Genomic DNA, 26960 nt, shown 5'->3' with positions numbered 1-26960 from the left:
AGTATCTAATGCATGGCAAGCCTTCTATAAACATTAGTTATTATTATTTACTGAGTGTTCAAGGAGTGTGTTCAAGGACATAGTAACTCTGAACAACTGACACAAAACAACTTGCCATTATTAGTCTCATTTTAAAGATGAAGAAACAACCTTAGAAAGACTTAGTATTTCTCCTGAGATCACAGAGACCTTGCAAGCATGGAGTAGAATTCAGACTCTGTCTTTGGTATTATCTGTTCTCTTCTCAGCAGTTGTGTTTGTCCTATTGGCTTTTTGTACTCTTCCCTTTGAGGAAACTCCTGAAGGGGAAAGAAAGCAGGTTAATTAAAATTGTTGAAATTGAGTTTGAAGGGGACCTTTTGTTACCTTCAGTTTCTGTGCTGTGTAAGCTGTTTGACCATCCAGAGTCTTAAAAGAGCATCACTGAGGTGGACTGCTCACCAGATATGCATAGCTAAGGAATCAAAACCTCTATGGCAATTGTTGGTTAGGTCTCTCTAGTTCAGATTCCTCTCATACACCCCCAAAAGCTGACTGTAACTCATTATTTCATTATGAAAGCAAAGATACTAGTTCAGGATGACAGAGCCCAAACTATTGAAGAATTATGCATTTCATACAATTACCAAATAGTTAACAACAAACACATGGGTTGGCTACCTTTTGGCGAGTGCCTACCCCATGCCAGGCATGAAGTGATACTTATATATGTTATGTTATATTATATATGTTATAATAACATACATATATGCTATTTTGATACCCCCCCCCCAACCTTCCTGTTTTGGGGCAAGAGGATTAAAGCTCAGGGGCTCTAAAAAAACTGCTCCAAGATTACAGTGCTAAAAAGTGGAGGATCTGGGATTTCAGTGCAAGTTTTGCTGATACCAAACCTGTGTCATGATGCCTCTCTTCTGAAGATGGTATCTGTACAGTAACCCTATCCACTCTTCTGTTTGTTTTGACATTCCAAATGTATGGTCATTTATTCTGGTCTCTGACCATCATTGATACATCAGGATTATCAAGTCCTTATACTGGGGGTTTTATTACATCTGCAAGGAAATTTCCATCTATGCGTCTGCTATTGCTTGATGTTAACTTCCAAATAAGATTCTTTTATGACTTCCGGCCAAGATGGAGGCATAGGTAGACACACTGTGCCTCCTCGCACAACCAAGATGGAGACAACAACAATTTAGAAACAGAATAACAGCCAGAACTGACAGAAAATTGAACTGTATGTTGGACAACCAAGAAGTTAAAATAGACCCATTTGTCTAGACGAGTAGGAGGGGCAGAGTCGGGCATCTGGGCGCAGGTTGCGGCTCAGAGAGCAGAGAGTGTTGGGACTGGGCACGTAAGGCATCCAGGGCATGCAAGACTGCAGTAGTCGGACCCTGAGCACCCAAGTGGCAACTGGCAGACCCCTGCTGAGGGGTGGCAAATGGCAGACCCAGCGAGGCGGCCATTGTGAAGCAAGGCACTGTGTGCAACCCAGGATCACAGAGCTGGGAAATAGAGCTTCGGGACACTGATTGAAAACACCTGTGGGGATTGAGGCGCAGGGAGAGATGCCCAGCCTCACAGAAGTCCTTGGAAAGTCTCACAAGGTGCACAAGCCCACTCACACAGGAATTGGCACTGGGGGGGGGTGGGGTCAAGTTTGCTCGGGGGAAGTGGCTGAAGGGACTGAGGTCCCACGGAGAGCAGAGCAAACACCATTGTTCCCTTTTGGACCCCACCCCCGCATACAACATCACAACCCAGCGACTGGGGTGCCCTGTTCTGGTGAACACCTAAGGCTCCCCCCCCTCATACATAACAGGTGTGACCAGACCAAAGGGAGAAGGGGCAATGGTTTAAACAAAATTGAAAGCCCCACAATGAGTACTTTTAAGTGACCGAGAGATAGCCAACCTATCAGATGCACAGTTCAAAGCATTGGTGATCGGGATGCTCACAGAATTGGTTGATTTTGGTCACAAATTAGATGAATAAATCCAGGCTACGATTAGAGAAATGAAGGAAAATGCACAGGGAACCAATAGTGATGGGAAGGAAACTGGGAATCAAAACAATAGATTGAATCAGAAGGAAGAAAGAAACAACAAAACAGAAAAGAATGGAGAAATAAGAGTTCAAAAAAAATGAGGAGAAGCTTAGGAATCTCCAGGACATCTTTAAACATTCCAACATCCTAATTATAGGGGTACCAGAAGGGAAAGAGGTAGAGCAACAAGTGGAAAAGTTATTTGAACAAGTAATAAAGGAGAACTTCCCCATTCTGGCAGAGGAAATAGACTTCCAAAAAGTTCAGGAAGCTCAGAGAGTCCCAAAGAAGTTGGACCCAAGAAAGAACACACACCAAGGCACATCATAATTACATTAGCCAAGGTAAAAATGAAGGAGAGAATCCTAGAAGCAGCAAGAGATAAGGAGATAGTAGCCTACAAAGGAGTTCTCATCAGACTGTCAGCTGATTTCTCAAAAGAGACCTTGCAGGCAAGAAGGGGCTAGAAAGAAGTATTCCAAGTTATGAGAGACAAGGACCTACATCCAAGATTGCTCTATCCAGCAAAGCTTTCATTTATAATGGAAGGGCAGATAAAGTGCTTCCCAGATAAGGTCAAGTTAAAGGAGTTCATCATCACTAAGACCTTATTTTATGAAATGTTAAAGGGACTTATCTAAGAAAAAGAAGATAAAAAAACATGTATAGTAAAATGACAGCAAACTCACAATTATTAACAACCACACCTAAAACAAAAACAAAAACAAACTAAGCAAACAACTAAAACAGGAACAGAACCACAGAAATGAGATTACATGGAGGGTTAACAGGGGATTGGGAGGAGGAGAGAGGGGGGAAGGTATGGAGAATAAGTAGCATAGATGGTAGGTAGAAAATAGACAGGGGGAGGGCAAGAATAGTATGGGAAATGTAGAAGCTAAAGAACTTATGACACATGGACATGAACTAAAGGAGGGGAATGTGGATGGGAGGGTGTGGGCAGGGTGGAGGGGAGTAAAGGGGGGTAATGGGACAACTCTAATAGCATAATCAATAAAATATATTTTAAAAAGATTCTTTTATGAGCCATATGTTAGCTTCCTAAGTTTTGTAGCTATTCCCACTAAGAGTTGTAAAGATCCAGGCAACACTGAAATAAAAGTTCATGCTTCCCCAATGCAGAGTCTGCAAATTGTCCCTCAGGAATGGCCTCTCTTCCTTGTCTCCAAATGTTGGTATGGTAGGAGGTCTTTGTGATTCTTCACAGGAAAAAAACATTCATAGTTCAAATGACACTTGAAAAAGTCACCTGCAGGATTCACTGGTCAGAAGCTACTAACTTCAATGACCTTTTTATGTTATATACTTTCAAACATTCCAGTTGGCTCCATTAACCTAGGCTTTCCTATTCAGTCACTTCAAGTCCACGACTACAAGCTATATTGGATTTTTCCAACACTGATGTTCAAAGATCTCAGAAAGAGGGGCCTACAACTTTTAGGAGCTTTTAACTTGGGCAGTCAAGATCCCAGAAGGCTCTTCAAGAATAATTGCTAGGGGATTTTCAGATGTGAGTTGCTGAATTAACTATCATCTTCAGAGTTGGCACACCAATGAAGTGTAAAGTGATAAGTAATAGGCGTATATGGGCAATATTAAAACTACCACAGTAAAAGTGCAACCTCAGTTCAGTTAGTTCATTTGCCTCCTATGGGAAAGGGAACATGTTTGGTATATGTATGTGAGTTCTAACTCTAAGACTGGGGGGTCATCCAACTTGCCATCATTTATGTTTGGTGCTAGTGGCAGAAGATCTACCTAGATGATCCTTCAGATCCTCTTCCAGAACCGTGTTTTTATGATTATGTTATTACTTTTTTTGTAATGATATAAACTGTTGCTTCAAAATCACAAAAGGACTAAGTAGCCCTTGCATTTTCTACTATATTGCTATAGCATATGTAAAAGAGTCTGAGATCACCTAAGGTCAGTGTTTCTTATACATGTAGCAAAAATATGATGTATAGAGAGTAGCTAATAAAAAACACTCATTAATTTTGATGAAATGCATATACTCTGTTGTATGATTTGACAAATCATAATGGCTTGTTCTGAAATGATTCTTGTGTATTAGATGACATAATCATTGAATATGAGATGCTTTTGATTGGAGACATATCCTATTATAAATACTCTGCAATAAACACTTTAAAAATCATTGTTCAAATTATCATTGATTTACAAACATTGTTTTTTCCAGAGAAAGATAGCATATTGAATAGAATTTTCATCTGTGACCTATAATATGCTTAAATAGCCATGGTGATTAATAATTTGTGATTTTATTTGCATGTCTATAAATTAACAGATGAGAAAGTTATCATAAATATGCTCTTTCAGCACCCCTACAAGCTGATAATAGAAGTCTCTACAATGATCAATTAATGAGGCTGTTTGATGAGAATGGATGTCGAGGAGCCCAAGGTAAGAGACCAGTTATTTTCAATCTTTTATATTAACACTGCTTACAAATACTTTCAAATGGCTTTTGCAAATGCTAATCTGTCTTTTCCTAAATGTAACCATTTATTGATGACCAATGTGTGTTTTAGATGGTTGCAAATATTACATATAGCTAAGGTTGGGGGAAAAGTAAATATGGTCTAATTTGCAATAATTGTGTAGAGTTTAAAACCCTAAACAGCATTTAACAGACTTACTACTGCAGGATCCTACAATGGTATGGCATATTTTGGCATATTTGGATTAAGTAACATGAGGCTACATGCCATTCTTTCATAAAGAGTTTATCTTAACTCTTAATTCTTAAACTTCTTTGGCATTTCCATCAAAGGAATATATAATAATATCCAATGTAATGGAATAGTTATGGGGAATGAATTATTATTTATTATATAAGCAGATATGATAATCACATATAAATAATAATGAGGATGATTGATAATGATGATGAAAATATTCATACTAGCCAAACATTTACTGAATGCTTACTAGGTGCCTGACACTGTCCTAAACACTGTCCTAAATAATGTAAATATTAACTTATTTAATCTTTCTAGCAATCCTAAAGTTTAGGTTCCATTTTTTATCCACATTTACACAATAGCATCCCCTAAAAATTTTATTCCTGCCTTTCTCATGAACATCCCTTTACTTTTTTGTTATCAATTTTTGTAGCCAACATTTTATTTCTTTTTGTCTTTATAAACCATGCAAACTCATTTTTCAAGCCAGCTTGATCTCTTATTTTGAGAGATACTAATTCAAATGATGAATTAGTCAGGATTCTTCAGAGAAGCAGAATTCAATAGAATCAACAGAAAGAGAGAGTGATTTATTTTAAGAAATTGGCTCATGTGTTTGTGGAGGCTCACAAGTCTGAGGTACTTAAGGATGACTGGCAGGCTATGGATTTGGGTAACAAAAGGATATGAAATTCAGGCAGGAGTTGAAATTGCACTCTTGAATCTGAATTCTGCAGGAGAGAAGGATAGAAACTCGGGTAGGAGTTAATGTTACATTTTTGGGTCCAGAATTCACAAGGTAGGTCAGCAGGTAGATAACTCAGGCCAGGTTTCCTGTGTTACAGTTTTGAGACCAAATGCCTTCTTTTTCTCAATACCCCAGTCTTTCCTCCTAAGGTTTTTAAATGATTGGATGAGGCCCACACACATATGTTATGAAGAGTAATCTGCTTTACTCAAACCTATGATTGAAGCGTTAACCACATTTAAAAATTAGCTTCATGGCAACATCTTGATTGTCGTTCAAACAAATAACTGGGCATCATAGCCTAGCCAAGCTGAAACATAAAATTTTATATCACAAATGGTTATGATTAAATCCGTTAGGCCTCTATATATGTTTAGCTTAATTTCTGAGTCAGCAAATATACATTTAATTCCTTTTTTGTGTGTGTGCTAGACATTGAGTAATGCACTTTTATACCTGTGGTGTCCCTTCCACTCTGACAACTCTCTGCTGCTTGGATCCCTTGAAACCAATAACTGCACATTTATAGACAGCACCTAATGGGTCTTCTAAAATCATATACAGGTTTACAAAAATCTTATTGAACTTAAAAAATAGTCAAGCACTTCACTGGCTATTTTGTACACGAGAATATAACTGAGACCTAGAAAGTTTAGAGGCTTATGCAAGGTAATGCAACATCCCAGAGAACAAAGAAGGCAGGCCAGCAGTCCTCTAGATATCATAGCCTGTGCTTTTTCCAGGACCCACCCCCTTTCCCTCCTGCAAAGGAAGCTCTCTTCTATTGGCTTAGAGTGTATAGGTTCTTGTTAAAATTCTAACATTGGAGGCATGGAAAATTCCACATTTTACCTTCCAGTATTTTTTTAGAGACTGGAAGAGAGAGGATTATTTAATATTTACAGCATGCATCTAGCTAGATGAATAGTTACGTTTTGTAGATGATACTATTTTCAGGTGATAGAGAGAGAAGTAAAGTACACATATCATTTATATAAATGCTGGCATTTCTATGCAAATAAACAAGGCAGTCCAAATAAAGTACCTTCTGTGTGTATAGAGATCAGGAACTGTTCTCAGGCATTCTGACTTTGAAAATGAACCCAAGAGCTCTGGCTTCTCCTAAATCTATTCATCTCCCAAGCTGGTTCTAGCAAAACAGCAAGTGGTGAGATTCTGAAATAAACAACATGTAATATTTGGAAAAGCATGGTCTCTGCATTCAGGATATACTTGATACATGGGAAAAAGGCTCTAGAGTGCACAGTGGTACTTGATTCACTTTGTGATCATGACAGGATGAACAAAGGTTTTGGCATTGTGGTTGTTTTAATCTTAAAGCTTGTTCTGGGCTTTATTGATTTCTCAGCACATTAAACAGAAAATAATTTGTCCAACTGTAGGTAATGAAAAGTCAAACTTCATATTATGTAACAAAAGAAGTGCTAAGATTATTGTGTGCTTAGCCAATGTTAATGTGACATTGTGGAATGTCATGTGGAATGTCAAGTAAGTGGAATGCCATGTGATCTCCTTGGGCTAACTAGGTGAGAGCACGGAGAAGGAGTCTTCGAGTTCGGAAGAGCTGATGCATTTAAGTAAGAATCTTGAACTCCACAAAGATGGCAGTGAAGCCACCTCTGCTTGCAATGAGGAATTTAAAAGATATGCTCAGAAAGACATAATTTGGCTTGGAAATTCTTCATTAAAACAGGTCAGCATTAAAATATATGTATCAAGAAATGTAAGATAATGTTTTTTAAAGTAGCAACTTGAAATATCAGTCATACATATTGTTTACAGAATTCATGACTTCCCTGAGTCTTTGCTCTCATTTTTCATATCCATTTTACTGTGTAGAACTTAGATTATGTGTCAATATCAACCCTAGCTTTGAACAAGTTAGGGTCAGTTCACCAGTTTTATTTTGTGTCTGTACTGACTTCTAGCAAATTATGAAGACATTTTAATGGAACCTGTAACCAACACACTCTACCTGGATAACACTGAGAAACCACTGGGACCTGTTTGCATAAGCACTATAGTAAGAGATGAACGATCTAGTATTTGTGAAATCACAATGTAAAGAACCGAGCTTAAGCATTTTAATTATTGTGACTTGTGCCAAAAAAAGAGAGTCTTTAGCCCATGGAATGTGTGGGGTTCAGAGACACCTTTTCTGTTTTTTCACCAGTCATTTCTATGTATGTGTAATGTAGAAAATGTGCTGAGATGCATCAGAGAGAGAGAAAAAGTGTTCTTCTGTATAGTCTTCTTATCTACCTCAAATAAAAATACAAGAATCACCAGTGTCAAGTAGAATCTCATTGTAGTTTTAATTTGCATCTCTCTGATAGCTAGCGATACTGAGCATCTTTTCATGTGTCTCTGGACCCTCTGTTGTCCTCCTTGGAGAAGTGTCTGTTAAAATCCTTTTCCCATTTTTTAATTGGATTCCTTGTCTTCTTAGAGTGTAGTCATGTAAGTTCTCTATATATTTTGGAGATTAAACCCTTGTTTGTGGTATCATTGGCAAATATGTTTTCTCATATGGTTGATTCACTTTTTATTTTAATACTGTTTTCTTTAGCCTTACAGAAGCTTTTTATTTTTATGAGATCCCACTTCTTTATTCTTTCCTTTATGCCCTTTGCTTTAGCAACATTATCAGTGAAAATGTTGCTGTGTGAAATATCTGAGGTTTTCCTGCCTGTGTTCTCCTCTAGTACTTTAATGGTGTCATGGTTTATAGTTAAATCTTTTATCCACCTTGAATTTACTTTTGTGTATGGTGTAAGTTGGTGCTTGAGTTTCATTTTTTTGTATGTAGCTGTCCAGCTCTCCCAACACCATTTGTTGAAGAGGCTATTTTTACTCCATTTTATGCTGCTGCCCCCTTTGTCAAGAATTGACTGTAGAGACTTGGGTTTATTTCTGGGCTCTCTGTTCTATTCCATTGGTCTTTCTGTTTTTATGCCAGTACCAGGCTGTTTTGATCACAGTGGCCTTGTAATACAGTTTGGTTTCAGGTATTATGATCCCTCCTACTTTTCTCTTCTTTCTCAAAATTGCTGCAGTGATTTGGGGTTGTTTATGGTTCCATATAAATTTTTGAAGTGTTTGTTCTATATCTGTGAAATACCATTGGTACTTTAATAGGTATTGCATTGAATGTGTAAATTACTTTGGGTACTATGGACATTTTGATGATGTCAATTCTTCCAATCCATGAACATGTGTATGTTCCATTTGTTTTTGTCTTCCTTGATTTCTTTCTTCAGTGTTCTGTAGTTTTCTGCATATAGGTCTTTTACCACCTTGGTTAGGTTTATTCCTAGGTATTTTATTTTTTTTGTTGGTATACTAAATGGGATTTTTTTCCTGATTTCTGTTTCTGATATTTCATTGTTGGTATACCAAAATGCCTTTGATTTCTGGATATTGACTTTGTATCCCACTGTTTTGCCAAATTCATTTATTAGGTAGAGCAGTTTTTTTGGGGGGAGAGTCTATAGGATTTTCTATGCACACTGTCATGTCATCTGCAAACAATGACAGTTTTGTTTCCTCCTTTCCAATTTGGATGCCTTTTATTTTCTTTTCTTGTCTGATTGCTGTGGCTAAAACTTACAATACTATGTTGAATAGAAGTGGTGAAAGTGGACAGCCTTGTCTTGTTCCTGATCTTAGTGGAAAAGATTTTAGTTTTTGCCCATTGAGTATGATGTTGGCTGTAGGTCTCTCATATATGGCCTTTATTATGTTGAGGATTGGTCCTTCTATTCCCACTTTGCTGAGTGTTTTTATCATAAATGGGTGCTGTATCTTATCAAATGCTTTTTCCACATCTATTGATATGATCATGTGATTTTTGTCCTTGCTTTTGTTTATGTGATGTATTATGTTTATTGATTTGTGAATATTGTACCATCCTTGCACCCCTGGGATCAGTCCAACTTGGTCATGGTGTATGATCTTTTCAATGTATTTCTGGGTGTGGTTTGCCAATGTTATTGAGGATTTTAGCATCTATGTTCATCAGTGATATTGGCATGAAGTTTTCTTTTTTTGCTGTGTTTTTATATGGTTTTGGGATTAGGATATGGTTTATGTTGGCTTCATAAAAAGAATTTGGGAGTTTTCCATCATTTTGGATTTTTTGGAATAGTCTGTGAAGGATACAGGTTAGCTCTTCCTGAAATGCTTTGTAGAATTCTCCTGTGAAATTATCCAGTCCAGGGCTTTTGTATGTTGGGCGTTTTTTGATTACTACTTCAATTTCATTTGCTGTTCTTGGTCTGTTCAGGCTTTCTGCTGCTTCTTCATTGAGTTTGGAAGATTGTGTTTTTCTAGAAATTTGTCCATTTCACCTAGATTTTCAAATTTCTTGGCATACAGTTCTTCACTGTAATTTCTTACAATCCTTTGTATTTCTGTGGTATCAGTTGTAATCTCTCCTCTTTCATTTCTTATTGTTTTTATTTGGGTCCTCTCTCTTTTTTTCTTGATGAGCCTGCTAAAAGGCCTATCAGTTTTGTTTATCTTTTCAAAGAACAAGCTCCTGGATTCATAGATTCTTAAAATTGGGATTTTAGTCTCTATGTCACTAATTCGACTCCAATCTTGGTTATTTCCTTCCTTCTACTTGCTCTGGGCTGTCTTCATTGTTCCTTGAGTACTTGTAGGTGCTGAGTTATGTTGTTTGTTTGAAATGTTTCTATCTTTTTTAGGTGGGCCTGTATCACTATGAACTTTCCTGTTAGGAAAGTTCACCTTCACTGTGTCCCATAAGTTTTGAGTTATAGTGAGTTCATTTTCATTTGTTTCCAGAAACTTTTTGATTCCTTCCCTAATCTCATTCTTGACCCATTCATTGTTTAATAGCATGCTATTCAATCTCCATGATTTTGAGTGTTTTGGGTTTTTTCCCTTGGGGTTTGTTTGTAGTTTTAGTCCCCTGTGGTTGGAGAAAATGCTTGATATGATTTTAATTTTCTTGAATGTGTAGGCTTTTTTGTGTCCTATTATGTGGTCTATCTTTGAAAATGTTCCTTGTCCATTTGAAAAGAATGTGTATTTAGCTTTTTTGAGATGAAAGGCTCTCCATATATATCAGTTAAGGACATTTCATCTGGGGCATTGTTCAATGCCACAATATCTTTGTTGATATTTTGTTTGGAAGATCTGTCCATTTTTGACAGTGGGATATTAAAATCCCCTATGATAATTGTGTTGCTGTCAATATCTTTCTTGAAGTCCTCTAAGATTTTCTTTATGTATTTGGGTGCTCCTATGTTGGGTACATATATATTTGCAATATTTATGTCTACTTGGTAGATTCTTCCCCTGAATATTATGAAGTGACCTTCTGGGTCTTTCTTTATAGCCCTTTTTTTGAAGTCTATTTTTTTCTGGTATGAGTATTGCTACCCTTGCTTTTTATACCTGTCCATTTGCTTGGAAATTTTGTTTCTAGTCCTTCACTTTCCATCTGTGTATGTCTTTTGTCCTGAGGTGGGTCTCTTGTAGGCAGCATATGTGTGGGTCATGCTTTCTTATCCATTCAGCTATTCTATGTCTTTTGATTGGAGCATTTAATCCATTTACATTTAAAATTACTATTGATAGGTACTTATTCATTGCCATTTTTTCATACCTGTGTTCTTCTTTCTCTCTCTCTTTTCCTTAAAGCAATCCCTTAAGCATCTTTTCCAGAGCTGGTTTGGTGGAGGTGTATTCTTAGATTTCTTTTGTCTGGGAAGCTCCTTATTAGGCCTTCTATCTTTATTGAGAGCCTTGCTGGGTAAAGTAGTCTTGGTTGCAGGCCTCTGGTTCAAATTACTTAGAATATTTCTTGCTATTCCCTTCTGGCTTGGAGCTTTTCCATTGAGAAGTCAGCTGCTAACCTTATCAGGGCTCCCTTGTATGTGCCTTCCTGTTTCTCCCTTGCTGCCTTTGAGATTCTCTGTTTGTCTTGGAATTTTGCCATTTTAATTATGATGTGTCTTGAAGTGGGCCTCTTTGGGTTTCTCTTGACTGGGACTTTCTGTGTTTCCTGGATTTGTGTGACTTTTTCTCTCACCAAATTAGGGAAGTTTTTTATCAGTACTTTTTCAAATAGGTTTTCTATCCCTTGCTCTTCTCCTCCTCCTTCTGGTATCCCTCTTATATGGATATTATTACATTTCATGTTGTCCTGCATTTCTCTTAATCCCTCTTCATTCTTTCTGAGCCTCTTTTCCTTTTCTTGCTCTTTCTGGGTGTTTTTTTCTACTTTGTCCTGAAGCTCACTGATCCGATCCTCTGATTCATTGAGCTTGCTTTTGGTTTCTTTTACTGTTTTCTTCAGTTCAAAAATTGTATTCTTTATTTTCTCTTGGCCCTTGTTAATAGTTCTATTTCTTTTTCATGTTGATATAATTTGCAGTGAGTTCATTATAGTTTCCCTGTAGTTTTTGGTAATTATCAGTGAGCTCATTGAGTTTCCTGATAACCATTGCTTTGAACTCAATATATGATTAGTTGAGTTGTCTCTCTTTCATTTAGCATTCTTTCTGAGGCTTCCTCCTTTTCTTTCATTTGGGGATTGTTTCTTTGTCTTCCCATTGTTTGTGAGACTCTTCTTGTTAGCCTCTGCTTCTTAAATTGATCTGTCCTGACTCCCTGGGTTTCTGGTGTAAACTTCTGTGGAAGAATACTTGTGAGATTCAGTGGTGCAGTCTCCTTAATATCCTGAGCTTGCTGGTCTTGGGCTGTCATTTATGTTGGTTCTCTGTATGTCTTTGGGTTTTGATTGCTGTTGGGTCTTTCTTTGGTGGGTCCTTTCCTCTAGCTGGTTAACTGAGGATCACTCCATCCACCACATGTTATATTCTGTTGTGTGGGTGTGGATAGGTTGTGTTGAAGCTGATTCTTCTGTGTGTACAAGGTTTTGAGGCTTCTCTCTCACTCTTGTTCAGTTGTTTGTTGTGGGTAATTTCTCCACCTTTTATTTGTATTTCCACATTGGTCCTGGATTGAGTTTAGTTTGGCTTCCACTCCCTCCTTCACCTTCTTCTGTTGTTATCTTTTAGTGGGTTTCCTCTTCCAGCAGGTGACTGGCGTTCACTGCTCCTACCTTGCAAGTTCTCTGGAGTAGCAAAGTGAAATTTGTCTCACTGTTTCTGTTGTTGGGATGACCCTGGTTTGGGTCTATCTCTGGTCTTTTCTCTGCTCCAGGTATTATTGTATTACCTGTGGGAAAAGAAGGAGGGTGGGGGGAAGAGAAGGAAGGAAGGGAGAAGGAATAAAAAAGGAAAAGAAGAAAGGAAGGAAGGAGGAGAAATGAGAAAAAAGAGAGAAAGATCAGTTCAGTTCCTCAGTGCCCTTCTGTGTGCATCCTAGGCCGTTAGTCCACCAGTTGTGCTGTCCTTGAGGTATACCAGTCAGGGGCAACTCACATGCCACTTTCTTGCTCTTTATTGTCCTAGATGCTAGGGACTCTCGTTGCCCCTTCAGGGTAGTTCAGCCCCCCTTTGAATCAAGTCTTTCCTGGGACTGCAGCTTCCCTCTGCAGGGCTTTTCTGCTTTCCCCCTAGAGAGCCAGTTGGCCCTCCAGGGCTCTGGACACAGGGGCCAGGTGAAAGACACTCTGTCTCTGGTGCCTCAGGGTGAGCACAAACAGGCAGCTGTAGACCTCAGACTCTGTGCACACCATCCCTGGTGCTTCTGGAATGGGCACTGGCAGGCCACCACCAGGCCATGGATTGTGTGCACTCTGACCCCAGGACTGTGGGGGTAGGGACACAGGATGTGGGTGGCTGCTGTGGAGAATTCCCTAAACAGCTGTGGAATGCCTCATTTTTCTCTTTCTCTTTTTGAAAAATTCTTCCTATTCAAGCTTCCTGGTGCAAACAAGCACCAGGCCTCTCACACAGCCCAGCCTGGCTTTCTCCCAAGAATCTTGAAGCAGACCCAGTGGGTGCCAGGCCTAGGGCTGCAGCCACCCTGGACCCCATGCTGGTTCCAGGGACCTTATTGTCCTTAAGCACTATCCTTACCATCTGATTTCTCAATGTCCTGTATAATTTTTGGTCTCCAATCTTCATATATTCTGGAATACCATTGGCTGTTTGCTCTGTTCTTCAGAAGATTTGGCTAGGTGTTTTACCCATGCGCAGGGGGAGGTGGACTCTGCTTCCACCTACCTCATGGCCATCTTCTCTCAAGTAAATAATCTTAATTCACAAGTATGGGCTTTCATAATAGGCACCTTAATGGCTTTGCAGTGGGTTGAACTATGTTCATCAAAAGGATATATTCAAGTCCTTAACATTGGCACCAGTAACTGTGACTTAATTGGAAATAGGGCCTTTGCAAATATAATTCAGCTAAGGATCTTCAAGTGAAATCATTCTGAATATAAGGAGGACCCTAAATCCAATCACTACTGTTCTTATAAGAGAATGGAGAGAGATTTAAAACACAAACACATAGTGGGGAAAGCTATAAGAACACAGGCACAAAGATTGGAGTGATACCTCTACAAGCAAAGGGTTGCCAAGAATTGCCACAGGAACCAGAAGCTAGGAGAGAGGTAGAAGAGGTTCTCTCCTAAAGCTTCGTGAGGAAAACAACCTTTACCAAACCTCTAGCCTCCAGAACCATGAGACAATAAATTTGTTGTTTTAAATAACCAAGTTTGTGAGAATTTGTTATTGCAGTAGTAGGCAACTGATACAGCTTCAAAGGTAGTGGATACTGTAAGTGAGGTTGTATATCTTCCTCACTGTTTTAACATAGCTTGCATCTTTATCAAGACAAGGCTCTCAAAAGATACCGAGGTAAGTAAGAAAGGATGAATGTTTCTGCTTTTTAACAGTTATTTTCAGATGTATTCTATACATAAACAGTTTAACATTTCCATGTGGGGTACCATGTGGTGCCATTGTAGGGATCTCAATTTAGCCCAGGCTTTCAAGAATGGGTACACAGATTCTTTTAACATATGCAGCTGGTATTTTTAATATAGTCATTCTTTGAAAGGTAAACTGAGGAGCAGAATGCTCACCTCTGTGTGGTGGTGAGACTAATACACAAAAGGCCAGCCCAGTGACTAGGAACCCAATAAGAGTAGAACTCAAGGTGACATTTTTACAATGTGTCAGTATCAGCAAAAATAAAAACATTCATGTGAATTTGTGTTTCAAAAATGTGAACATTATTCCCTTCTAACAATAAAATTCATGGTCCTTTCTATTTCCTGTCCTAATCTATACCTTAAATTATGTGAAATGTGACTAAAACTGAATGAATAGATAAAAACATGAGAACCAATGTCCTGATGGAAGAACATGTGGACAGATTGGTATGAGAGAAGGGGGCTGAGCTTTGGAGTCAAAACTCTGTTCAAGCCATGACTGTGGCACTTATAAAGTGTGGGATCATAGGCAAGTCACTTGATTTCTCTGACCTCATTTTCCTCTTTGTAAATCAGGAGTGTGATATCAACTTCAGTGCATTGTTAAGAGGATGAGGGAAGCCATCCATAACAATGCACATCATGTTCTTACCTTCACTGTTTCAGGAGGTTCCCTGAACTCCCAAGGCAGAATCCTATGCAGGAAAAGGCTTCAGATTTGTTCTTAGAGCTCATAACTTCCATCCTTTGTTTTGATATTTATGTGAATTTGAACCTCTGTGCAAAATAGGGCTAAGTGATTTCAAGCTCTTATGGTTGTGATAAGGATTAATGAGAAGCATACAAGTGCCTGATAGTTCATCTTTTCCTTTTCTGATGACTCATTTTATATGTTTGTTGAGACTGTTACCTATTATTATTTTACTGCTATTAGAATATTGCTATCATATTTATTAAAGTCAAGGTATTTAAATGGAGATTGTTGGGGATCCCAGCTGGGATTATTGTTAGGTGAGTGTTTTCTCTTAAACTAGTTATCTATAACTGTGAATTCATATGGGGACAGGAGTGATTGCCTCTTGTTCCGACATTAGAGGGCCTTGTGGTGGTGGTAGATGTGGGGTGACAAAGGAACCTAGATTACAAAAAGGTATTAAAAGAAGCCTTACTAAGAAGTTGCCATGGGGAATGAGCTAGGAATTGTCTGGTACAGAGATTACTATGTGGAAACTCACCATACCTGTCAATCTTGACAGCTGATGTGCATCTTGGACTTAAAAAATAATAAAATAAAATAAACAAAAAAACCCCCTCATGTGCATAGAGAAAAAACTCTCCTAGTAAGCTTTGTGACACTTTGCAGCCCCAAGAACACCTATAGTGGGATCCTTTTAGTTCTCTCCAGACAGAATAGAACAGAGAGATTAAAGTTTGCCTTCTCACTTTTCAGAAGCATTCTTGTGTGTGTGTATGTTTTGTGTGTGTGTGTGTGGGGGGGGGGCATTGTTTCAGAGCCCAGCAGGACCAGTACCACTTATTTCCCATAGACCTGATGTGAAACTAATGACAAAATCACTCACAGGGTCCACCTTTAGTTAGAAGGGGGTAATAAGGGTGTTAGCAGTGACACACTCACACCTGAAACAATAGGGAGCATCAGCCTGAGTGAGTCACCCTAGGTAAGCTCACCTAGGTGAGTTTAGGTAAGTCACCCATGAAGGACTTCTGGAAGTACTTAGAAGATAACTTTGTACTTGACTGAGGTTTCATGACAAACATATGAAGAAGTCCAAGAAATCCAGTCATTAATATGACCACTTATTAGTCCACGTGAATTAGTCCACATGGGATAGGTGAGTTCTATAACCATTTCAGAAGGATGCTACAGCTGGTGTTTCCATTCTAAGGTCATTGCAGCAGGAGGGCAGCTCAGGATGTGAGGAGATTATGAGGAACAAAGAACCATGGTAGATTTCAGGGACATACACTCTTAGGGTCAACTGAAAGGATCAGTCATATTTCATGGGCACACAAATGGTGAAAAATTGTTTTTATTATTATCATAGGGTAATTTAATTGTATAGATATATAAAGCTACTTTATAAATATTTGTGCTGACTTTTTATATCTAATTGGCATTGAAAAGCTTTTTATAAACATATTATAAAATAAGTTAGGTCTCAGAATTTTCCAGTAAGGAATAAAATTAATCAATTAAGTGCATATTTTTAAACAAATTTAATTACTGAGAAAATCCAGAGAAATAATATATTGTTTTGCAAGTAAGTATTGAATGAGAAACATAATAATTTCATTTTACTTGTTAGCTACCGAGAGAAAGTATTTTCCTGGACATTTCATAATATTTACTGTATTCAGTGAGGTACCTGTTCTAATCAGTTGCAGCTAACTAGGTCTTCTTCTGAATTTTAATTATAAACAATCTGTACATTTAGCTTATTTGATTAGGAATTTATACTTTAAGAAGGGTTTTTTTTTTACTGATTCATGTGTAATATACTATAATAACTCAAAAATATTTTAAGTTTTAGTCTTAATTAAAAAAATAAAATACAGCATTCAGGATAATGGTGGAATACATATGTTAGCCTGAACTAAACCACTTACAGGGAAACATTCTGAAAAGCTTACCAGTGCCCTGGCAGCCATCAAACCCAGCATTATACCTGGTTCATGAGAGAGAATGTAAAATTCATAATAAAATCTCTATAAATAAAAGATTGATTTCATAAGATACTTCAACAGATTAACCAGTATAATTTCTGTAAGTCCAAAACATATATTCTCTGTAATTAGGGGAGAAAACTTTCTAGAGAGATAATGGGTTTTTAAAATCACTAGAGACATTTACATAAGTTTCTGTTTGTTTGATTTTTTATTTAACCAATATAGGAGCACATCTATCACTCCTTAAATAATACATTAAATATAAATATAAAAGATATAATGATAAAACTACTATGAGAAAGAGAGCAGGGCACAACATTATTTCATGGTGAAAAAAAAGCCACTGTGATTTTCTCTATGTTAATTCAAGGGAGACAATAATGGCATTGTCATGGCTTATGGTTCATTATGTGTCAATCACATCCAGTGCCTTTTTTGAGGCAGGCAGGAAAAATTCCACATTATTATAAATGTGAAAGATGGCTCTACAGAGTAGAAATATAATTTTACAACATAAGAGTCTTATGTAATTCTTTTCAGTTTCAATACTTGGTTAAGTCTATATAAAGAAAATTTACTCTCTAATTTATGGCACTTGTTTTTTATTTAACCTCCATTTCATTTACTTATTTTTAAATTCTTTATTAATTACTTGGCATACCTTTTGAACATCCCAGAATGCTCAAGGAACAAAAGGATTCAGATGGAGGCATTCTTGCCCAAGGTGACTGTCATTCAAGGTAAAGCAGGCTACTGTCTAGAATAGAAACATATTTTAGTGATGTACCTTTGCTCTGAGAATCTTTAATGTGCTCATAATTAATTGCTTATTTACTTACTGTTAGTTCACACTTTATAAACACTTCTAAGTGAGAAGCTTTTTTTTTACTTACAAAACAAAAATGATGTTATTGCTACTTTTTCTTTAATTTTTTTTCCTAATCCTCACCTGAGGATATGCTTATTGATTAGAGAGGGGAAGGGAAGGAGAGAGAGAGGGAGAGAAACATCAATGTGAGGGAGAAACATTGATCAGTTGCTTCTTATATCCACCTTGACCAGTGATGGAAACTACAACCCAGGCATGTGCCCTGACCTGAAATCTAACCCACAAGTTTTCAGTTTATGGGGTGATGCTCCAACCAAGTGAGCCACATCAGCCAAGGCAATTGTTACTTTCTTTTTTTGAGATTTATTTTATATACTATCTTTTTCCTTGAAGTAGTTGATAATATTTTTAGTTAATATTAGAACAAAATAGTCTCTCTCTTTTCTTTCCTCCTTTCCCATAGTAGGAGCTAGTCAATCTAATAATTAAACAACTGAGTTGACTGAAAAAAAATTATGTCATTAAAACATGTGTGGGCCTACAGCATAACAGCAACCATGAATGAGTAAAACAATTAATTCTACTATTGGGCAAAATAGGATGGTCCTAGTAGATATCTCCAGTGGTTAGGCATAGTCCAAGGATAACATTTTATGTATCTTGACATTGAATGGGCTGATCATACTTCAAACTCCTCTATGAGCATAATTTCTTAGAACCGTAAATTCAGAAGACTGTCAGAAAGTTTGGGGGTCTATTATTGGACACAAACCTGAAGTGCAGAAATTCTTTATTTCTGATTAAGGGCAGATACATTTTCTTTGGTGTTCAAGTAAGATGTAGGGTATGATTTATGTCCTACAGAGGTCCAAGAGCCTAACAGTACATGTGCTAGAATAGGAAGCCACTCCACTTCTCCATGGAATTAAGCTAAGGAAGTAGGATATGTATTGTCATGATTTGGAGGATAGGTTTATATGTGCTTATAGAATCATATGTAGGAAAAGACAAAGTAGGGAAGCTGAATAATCTTCAGTAGATTGTCACTTTATTAACCTTTTATTTCCTATTCTAAACTATTATTTAAAATTATAGTTAAGTGGCCTCAGCCAGCATGGCTCAGTTGGTTGGAATGTTGTCCCATAACTGAAGGGTTGTAGGTTCAATTCCCAGTTGGGGCACATACCTAGGTTGTGGGTTTGATCTTGGGTCCAGGCATGTACAGTCTTTGGTCTAGGAGCATATAGGACACAGCCAATCTATGTTTTTCTCTCACATCCATGTTTCTTTCTTTCCCTTCCTCTCTCTCTCTAAAAGCAATGAAAAAAAATGTCCTCAGATGAAGATAAAAAAATAATAAAATTATAGTAAAGTAGTTTACAATCTCTCTAGCCATTCCCCTTTATTTTTCATTTACATACAGCCCACATCAACAACAATCAAGTTTCATCAAAGTTTAAGCAAGCTCTACTGGCTGTTAGTCAGCATTTTAACCAGAGATCTTGTTACTTTTAATAAATCAGCATTTCTGAAACAAAGTTATTGATGAAGGGATTCATTGTTTGTTTGTTCTAGAGCAAGCATACTATTTTTTATTACACTTGTTTTCAATTTTACCATTTTGAGAATACCACACTCAAATTAGTTTTAAAATAAAAACAACATCAGTTTGACAAATGAATTAGTAACCCCATCTTCTTCTTTGCCCAATTATTCCCACTTCCTTATAAAGTTTCTTATTTAACCAAACTCCCTTCAGAAACTCAACCCTCAATTATACATCAGCAATTGAAAATTTGTGCTAAAAAAGAGAAAAATGAGGATACTATATTGTTTCCAAGAGAAGGGAACCCCCATATTTCATATTAAACACTAATAATAGTACTTCAATAGAGAAGTCAAAGTACTTACTTATATGTTTTATTATATTGGCTCCTTTACAGAAAGGGCCTTATTATTTTATCTTTAACATCAAGTACAGGGCCTGACAGGAAACATAATGAAATACTTCATTGAATGCTTTTTGAATGAATGAATGAATGAGTGAATGAATGAATGAATGAGTGGATGCATGGTGCAGATAACTGGTAGGATAAAATTAACACCAGATACCATTGACATATATATATATGTTCTTAATATAATTTTTCTCTAATGTAGTTTTAATCTACTGCGAAATGCTTTGATTTGATACTTGTATGCATATCATATAAGTCACTTTTAAAAATCTTTAAGTGTAATAGAATAGAGGAAAAGGCATTTTGTTTTTTCTAGATTTATTGAGGCATAATTGACAAAATTGTAATATATTTATTGTGTACAATGTGGTAATTTGGTATATGTATTTCTGTGCGTATGAAAATGCATAAGATCTACTCTCAAAGCAAATTACAAATATAAAATATATTCTTAACTATAGTCACCAGGCTGTATATTATCTAGCATCTTCAGAACTTATTCAAATTGTTACTGAAAGTTTATATTTTTTACCAACATCTCTCCAGACTCTCCTTCCCACCCACCCCTGTAGAATGACAATTATCATTCTACTCTGTTTCTATGAGTTTGACTTTATTATTTTTTTTAGATTCCACACATATGTGACACCATACAATTTTGGTCCTTATGTCTCTGGCTATGTCACTTAATATAAAACTTCCAACAAATCAGGTATAGAGATAACATATCTCAACATATTAAAAGCCTTCTATGACAAGCCCACAGCTAACATCATACTTAATGGTAAAAAGCTGAAAACTTCTTTCTAAGATGAGAAACAAGACCAGAACACCCACTCTTGTCACTTTTATTCAATAAAGTACTGGAAGTCCTAGCCAGGGCTGTTAGGTAAGAAAATGAAATAAAAGACATCCAAATCAGAAAAAAACTTCTTTAATAATGCAACAGCTAAAATTCCTGTCATACTTACTGATACTATTCTAAGCACTTGGCATTATTTAGCCTTACAACTGCCTTGAAAGATAATCTTAATATCCCCATTTTATAGAAGAGCAACCCGAGGCACAGAAAGGCTGAATAGCTTGGGAAAAGTTTTATAACTAGTAAGTGTCTGAGCCTGTGCATTCAAACTTAGACAGTCTAAACCATAACAATATATTGTTAGTGGCAGTTTATAATGTTCAAAGAATATGGCTTTTAAGCATAAAATTTGCTATCATTCATCTGGCATCTTACATTTTGGAGGATGTGACATTCCAGGCCATTTAAGAGTTTTGACATCATTTATATTATTCTGAAGGCAATATGGGCCAACATATTTTATGAGATCAAGGATAACTAGTGTATCTTATATTTGGTAAAAGCAACAAAAAGAAAGTTAAGACATGTTTACAGAAGCCTAAAGACTCAGTGGCATTCCTTGAAGTTACTAACATGATGTCCAAAAAAGGATTACAAAACAATTATTTCTTTATATTTGAACATACAGAACATTAAAAATTTTAACTAACATTTTTACCCTAATTACCATTGAATTCATATCTTACATATTTCCCCACCTTTAAAAAAAGGACTGTCATTCTTTAAATATACATATACCATATTAAAATTTTTTAAAAAGAGCATTTCTTGTCTGCAACCCCTGGTCACATCCTACCCTTATTTCCTCCAGGAAACCCAGTCACTCGTTCTTCTCTTCTCTGAGTAAGTGGCACATTTCTGTCATGTTCTGCGCTTCTTGGAGTTAGGAACTCTTGTCCTCTTTGTGTGTCTTTCTACCCAACACCCAGCCTGGAATTTAATATTTGCTAATTAAATGTTTATTAAATAGGCATTTGATATATAACATTGTATAAATAAATAGTTGTAGAAAAATATGAACACTTCACCTTGTAACTTATATCTCTATAAAGTCATGAATCCAGTTAGAATTTTCATGTGTTAAAGCTAAACAAAGTGAGCCACAGTGTAATCAACATAGCATTGTTGGCATCGCTGTTTGTATTCTTCAACACTAGCTTCCATAATGCAAATGGAAGCTGAACATTTGAGTTTGAGGTTTGAGTTTGAGGTCAGGGTTCCAGCATGAATGGTCTCCGGGGGGCACCCTCTTCCAGCCTTGTGAACAGTCACCTTCTCCGCGTATTTCCAAATGGAGAGGAGAGGAAGTGGGAAGGAGAAAAGGAGGGGGGAGGGACTGGGAGAGGGAGACAGAGAGAGAGAGAGAGAGAGAGAGAATAAATGAGAATCTTCAGTATTTCTTCTCATTAAGGTACTCATCAAGCAGGCCCTACCCTAACGACTTCATCTAAATCCAATTATTTCTCAAAGGCTCCATCTTCAACTATAGTCACACTGGGTAGTAGGGCTTAAACACAATTTTATTCAGAACACAATTCAGTCTCTAGAACTCTTTCTTTAAAAATACTAGATTTTCATAAAAACTTTTCTATATAGATCTTAGCTCATGAAAAATTCATTTACCCTGAGTACTGAAGAATGTACTTGTTTCACAAACATTTCAGCTGAAGTGCTTCTAGTGGCTGAGTGCTTCGTTTATTTTAGGATAGAGCTTTGAATGGGAAAGAGGCCTGAGGCTGTGAAAGAACATTGCTCAGAGATGGCTGAACTGCCAAGGCTCTGAGAAGTAGTACTCCTTCTTGCCTATCAGAGACCCAAAGTGCTTCTAAATATTCCTGGAAGAAGAGTTTGACATGCACTTTTAGGAGGGACAAAGTGAAATAAAATGGTTATTTTATTGCTAATATTTATAAACTTTCCTTCAATCATTTGAAATCTGAAAGTCTGATTTTTCTGTAATGATTCTGTGCCATCTATAAATTTGGAAAGGATGAAGTCTTTTCAAACATGTGCTGAATATGTACCACTTTTGCTATTTAAATCACTCATTTTGAGTGTTTAATGTGTTAGAATATAGAAAAGCACAATGGGACATAGTTTGAGAAAAAACAGAAAATAAATTTATATTTATTTGATGGAAAATTTACAGCAAATCCAATGATTTGGCTCTTACCTTCTCTAAGTGAAAATATGGCTTACTTCATTTCCCCCCCAAAATGAAGCAAAGTGTGTGTGGTATGATGTGTGAGTGTGGGTGTGTGTGATCAGTAAAATTACTTAAGAATTAGTAAAATGAGAAAAAAGAGATATACGAGAAAATAATATTGAGCGTATTTTAATGCTGTGTCCTATCAACCAAGTCTGTTGAAATGTGAGTTCTCCGGAGGCTTTGCACAAATCCAAAGAAAGCTCCAAGTATGTTCAGTCCTCTAAACCCATGACATTAGGTAGGTGTATTTATGAAGATTTGTCCAGAAAGGACTGTTAGACTGCAGGAAACCCCATTTTCAATATGACTGCATCACACCAATTAATATTAACAAGAATTATATCTGAACATGGAGAGATACAGCCTTTTTAACTTTCACCTCCTATTTTTCTTTAATAAGTTATTACTAACCACAATGCTCATTAGTGGCACAATAAAAAGGAGCTACTGGTAAATAATAACAATTCTTTGTAGTTATACAGACCCTTTGATCAGAGCAGCTCAAAGCTTTCATGACTCATTAATCTCTGAAATAATTCATTGAAGTATAAAGGTATTAAGGATTACTACCCTCAGTCTGTAAACAGAGAAACTGAGGCTTTTGAAAGAAACTATCCCAAGATTATTCAACTTTTTGGTGACAAAATCAGGGGTATAATCTATAACCAAATATAAGAGAGCAAAGATTAAACAGTCAACAGAAACCGGTAGCTTCTGAGAAATCACTGAGGAAGTTTATATAACAAGTGCCTGAAAACAACATGTCATTAAAAGACATGCTTTTCATTTAGTTTTTATTTACATTATTTCTCCATTTAGTAGTGGAGAACTCTCCACAACTTACCATTTAGATCCCTTAATATTGGGCAATTTCCTTGAGACTTTCCTGTTTTGCATTTCTTCTGTGTAAACAAATTGTGTACATTGTCAGTGAAACAAGTTCAAATTAATTAACAGGAAAAAGATATAAATAATTATGAATATATATTCATACCTATATATGTTTATTCAATTAAATATCCATCTATCTCATTTATTTATTTTGAAAAATATTCTATAAAAAGATACTGTACTCTATTGTATTGTAATATTCATATGAATGGAGGTTAAAAACATAGACTATACAATTTTTAAATTTTATGTTCTATAATGTACAATTTTATTATTACTTATTTTTCAAAAAACGACTTCTCAGTTTCAATTACAAATTACACTCAGAAGATGGCAAATAGCATTTTCTTTAAAACTTGTCTTAAGAGAAACCTCATTGTGTGTTTACTGGAAGATTAAACATCTATCTTCCACATGATTATTTTTCATTGCCCCTCTATTCTGTTATGGTTTCTGAAATTTTCAAAGGCTTGTGCCTTGGGACCCCTGTAGAGAGGCAGGGTCTATAAAGGCTGGGATCACCTTGTTTGCACATACACACACACCAGCACACAAATTTTATATTTTATGTTTTTGTCCCCACTCCCCATTTTCTAGTATTTTACTGTTTTATATATATAATAGACATTTAAGACTTTTAATTCATTGATTTCCTCATTATTTGGGTGAGGGTTTACCTTTGTCATACTATCTGTTTTGTTTTTATGATACAACAAGTCTCTCTTTTTATTATATCTAGTGTTTTTCAGATGAAACCTAATGTCACTGCTTGTTTAAATGTGGTTCATCAACTTCTCTGGATACCTGAAATGCTAATTAGAATGTATATTCCTGTTTACTAACACAGAATAACTGTCTCAGAATCTCTGTGACTGGAGGTCCAGAATGCATAAATTTAACACAAACTCTCTAGGAGATAGTTATACACATTAAACTTAAGACCCTTTCCAGTCTTGCAATTATAGATAATACTTCTACTGCATTACCACATGCTAGGCATTGTTCTAAGTACTTTATGTATGATATGATAAGTCACTTAATTTTCATAGGAACCTTATGATTTATGAGTTAAAGATATTATGACTTAAAAATTGTATTTTGCTAAGGACATGAATTACTGTTCTCCATATACTTCTTTTTATTGTTGACACTATTATAGATGTACCCTTCCCCCTCGTGCACCCCACCATCCAACCCCCCACCCCAGGCTTTACCAAGTTGTTGTCTGTGCCCACGGACTATGCATATATGCTTGTATATTTTTTGGCTAATCTCTTTCAGTTCCCCCAAACCCACATATCAGTCTGTTCCTTGTATCCGTCTGTTCCTTGTATCCATGCCTCTGGTTTTATTTTGTTCGTCAGTTTATTTTGTTCATTAGATTCTACACATGAGGAGATCCTATGGTATTTGTGTTCCATATGCTTTTGTTATGTACTAATCATGTATGAGAAGACAAAGCCTATTTCATTATTAATTGATAAAAAGTTACAAAAACAAGAGGTCCTGATTAGCTTCTACTAAGATTGAATTGTTTTTTAAAAAATTATCACTGGAATGGTAAAATTATTTCATTGAGATCTTATTGCATTTTAGAGTGGATTTATTTGATTTATCTTTAGGTCTCAGTTATATATAATGGCATCTTTTCAGAAAAATTTTTGAATTTATAGTAACTTATCCATTGTTAGTTTTATTTTTAGGTTCTTAAAATTTTTACACTAATAAATTATTTTAAAAAATCAACAAAAAATTTTCCTGAGGTTTGGGTCAAGATGGCAGCATAGGTAAATGAGGTACTTGAATCTTCCCTCAACCACATCAAAATTACAACTGAACTACAGAACAGCCATAATTCAGAACAGCCTGAATTCTAGCTGAACAGAAGGCTTACAACTATGGATGTGAAGAAACTACAGCAAGGGGTCTCAGACCCACATCCGGGACCCAGCCCAGGGTCCCTGTGATGGGAAAAGATGACCCCATAATTTCTGCCTGTAAAAACCAGTGGGGATTGAGGCTGAGTGAGATGGAATGTGACTAGAGTCCTAGGTATTCCTCTTAAAGGGCTTGCACACAAACTTAAACTCAGTAGTTTAGAGCAGCATCTCAAAAGACACCACAGACAGATGGGGAGGAACTGAATTGTCTGGTATCAGGGTAAATACTTGAGGGACAACCTTCTCCCAAACAGAAGTGCTAACAGAGGCCATTGTTCCTTTGCTGAGTTTTCCCTCAACACAGCTGTCAGGTGGGCATCTTTTGTGAATCTCCATCAATGTGGCTGAAACTGTTTGCACCATCCTAGTGATTCCCTGAGACCCTGCCCTACTCAATTTCCACAGGCAACCAAGTTGTTTCCAGTGGCTTTTCCATACAAATGGCCTGTCTTGGCTCATGCTCAGACTTACCTAAAATCTCTCAAATAAGCAGCATCTGGCCTAGGCATGCTCTGTATCTCTTGCTAAGTATTCCCAGGCCTGGCACTAGCAACAGTCAGTTTTCATTGGAAGCTTGACCTCTCCTGGGCATTTCTAAGCTCAGAGCAGCCATCTGCAGATGCTCTGTAACTCATGCTGGGTAGCAGTAGGCAGGGCACAAGGGGTGGCAATTTTGGCCTTCACCTCCTGGGAGTCTTCAGAGTCGGTGCACCTGGTGCACAGCTTCAAACTATGTTGAAGCAGCACTCAACCACCTCCACTAGTGACACACTGAAGGAGTGGTCTAAGTGGGCACTAGAGCCCTGCTGAATTAAATCCTGTTCTGAGGGGTCGGTCTCTGCACAACTGATCTTCCACAATTGTCAAAGCCAATACTCACAGCTGATCAGCTTAGGAATAAATCCATTCTATCAAGGTGTCAATAGCAATCAAGACTCAACTACAACAGGAAGGTGCACACCGTTCATGCAGAGGCACACATGAACTATGCAGCTCAGTTGGCTGGTAAGGCTGTTGCACTGGACCCTACAGGACACCTACTGCATAAGGCCATTCTACCAAAACCAGGAGAGGTAGTAGCTCTAATTAATACATAGAAACAAACATGTGGAGGCAGTCATAATGAGGAGATAAAGAAACACATCCCAAATGAAAGA

At 36.9% G+C, this 26960-nt stretch overlaps 1 protein-coding gene across 1 annotated transcript in view; it reads left to right on the top strand.

The window, feature by feature from the left end:
- Positions 1 to 26960, top strand: part of LOC123820735 — a 203964-nt gene that overhangs the window by 24816 nt on the left and 152188 nt on the right. The window contains exons 5-6 of the mRNA XM_045841664.1: positions 4415 to 4498; positions 7075 to 7241. Coding sequence (XP_045697620.1) covers positions 4415 to 4498; positions 7075 to 7241 — 251 coding nt within the window. The remainder of the gene's footprint in view (positions 1 to 4414; positions 4499 to 7074; positions 7242 to 26960) is intronic.

The sequence above is a fragment of the Phyllostomus hastatus genome, unplaced genomic scaffold, assembly GCF_019186645.2.
Source record: "Phyllostomus hastatus isolate PE091 unplaced genomic scaffold, TTU_PhHast_1.1 phas_contig_37, whole genome shotgun sequence".
Lineage (NCBI taxonomy): Eukaryota > Metazoa > Chordata > Mammalia > Chiroptera > Phyllostomidae > Phyllostomus > Phyllostomus hastatus.
The sequence above is the reverse complement of the archived record's forward strand: the minus strand, read 5'-3'. Positions and strand labels throughout refer to the sequence as shown.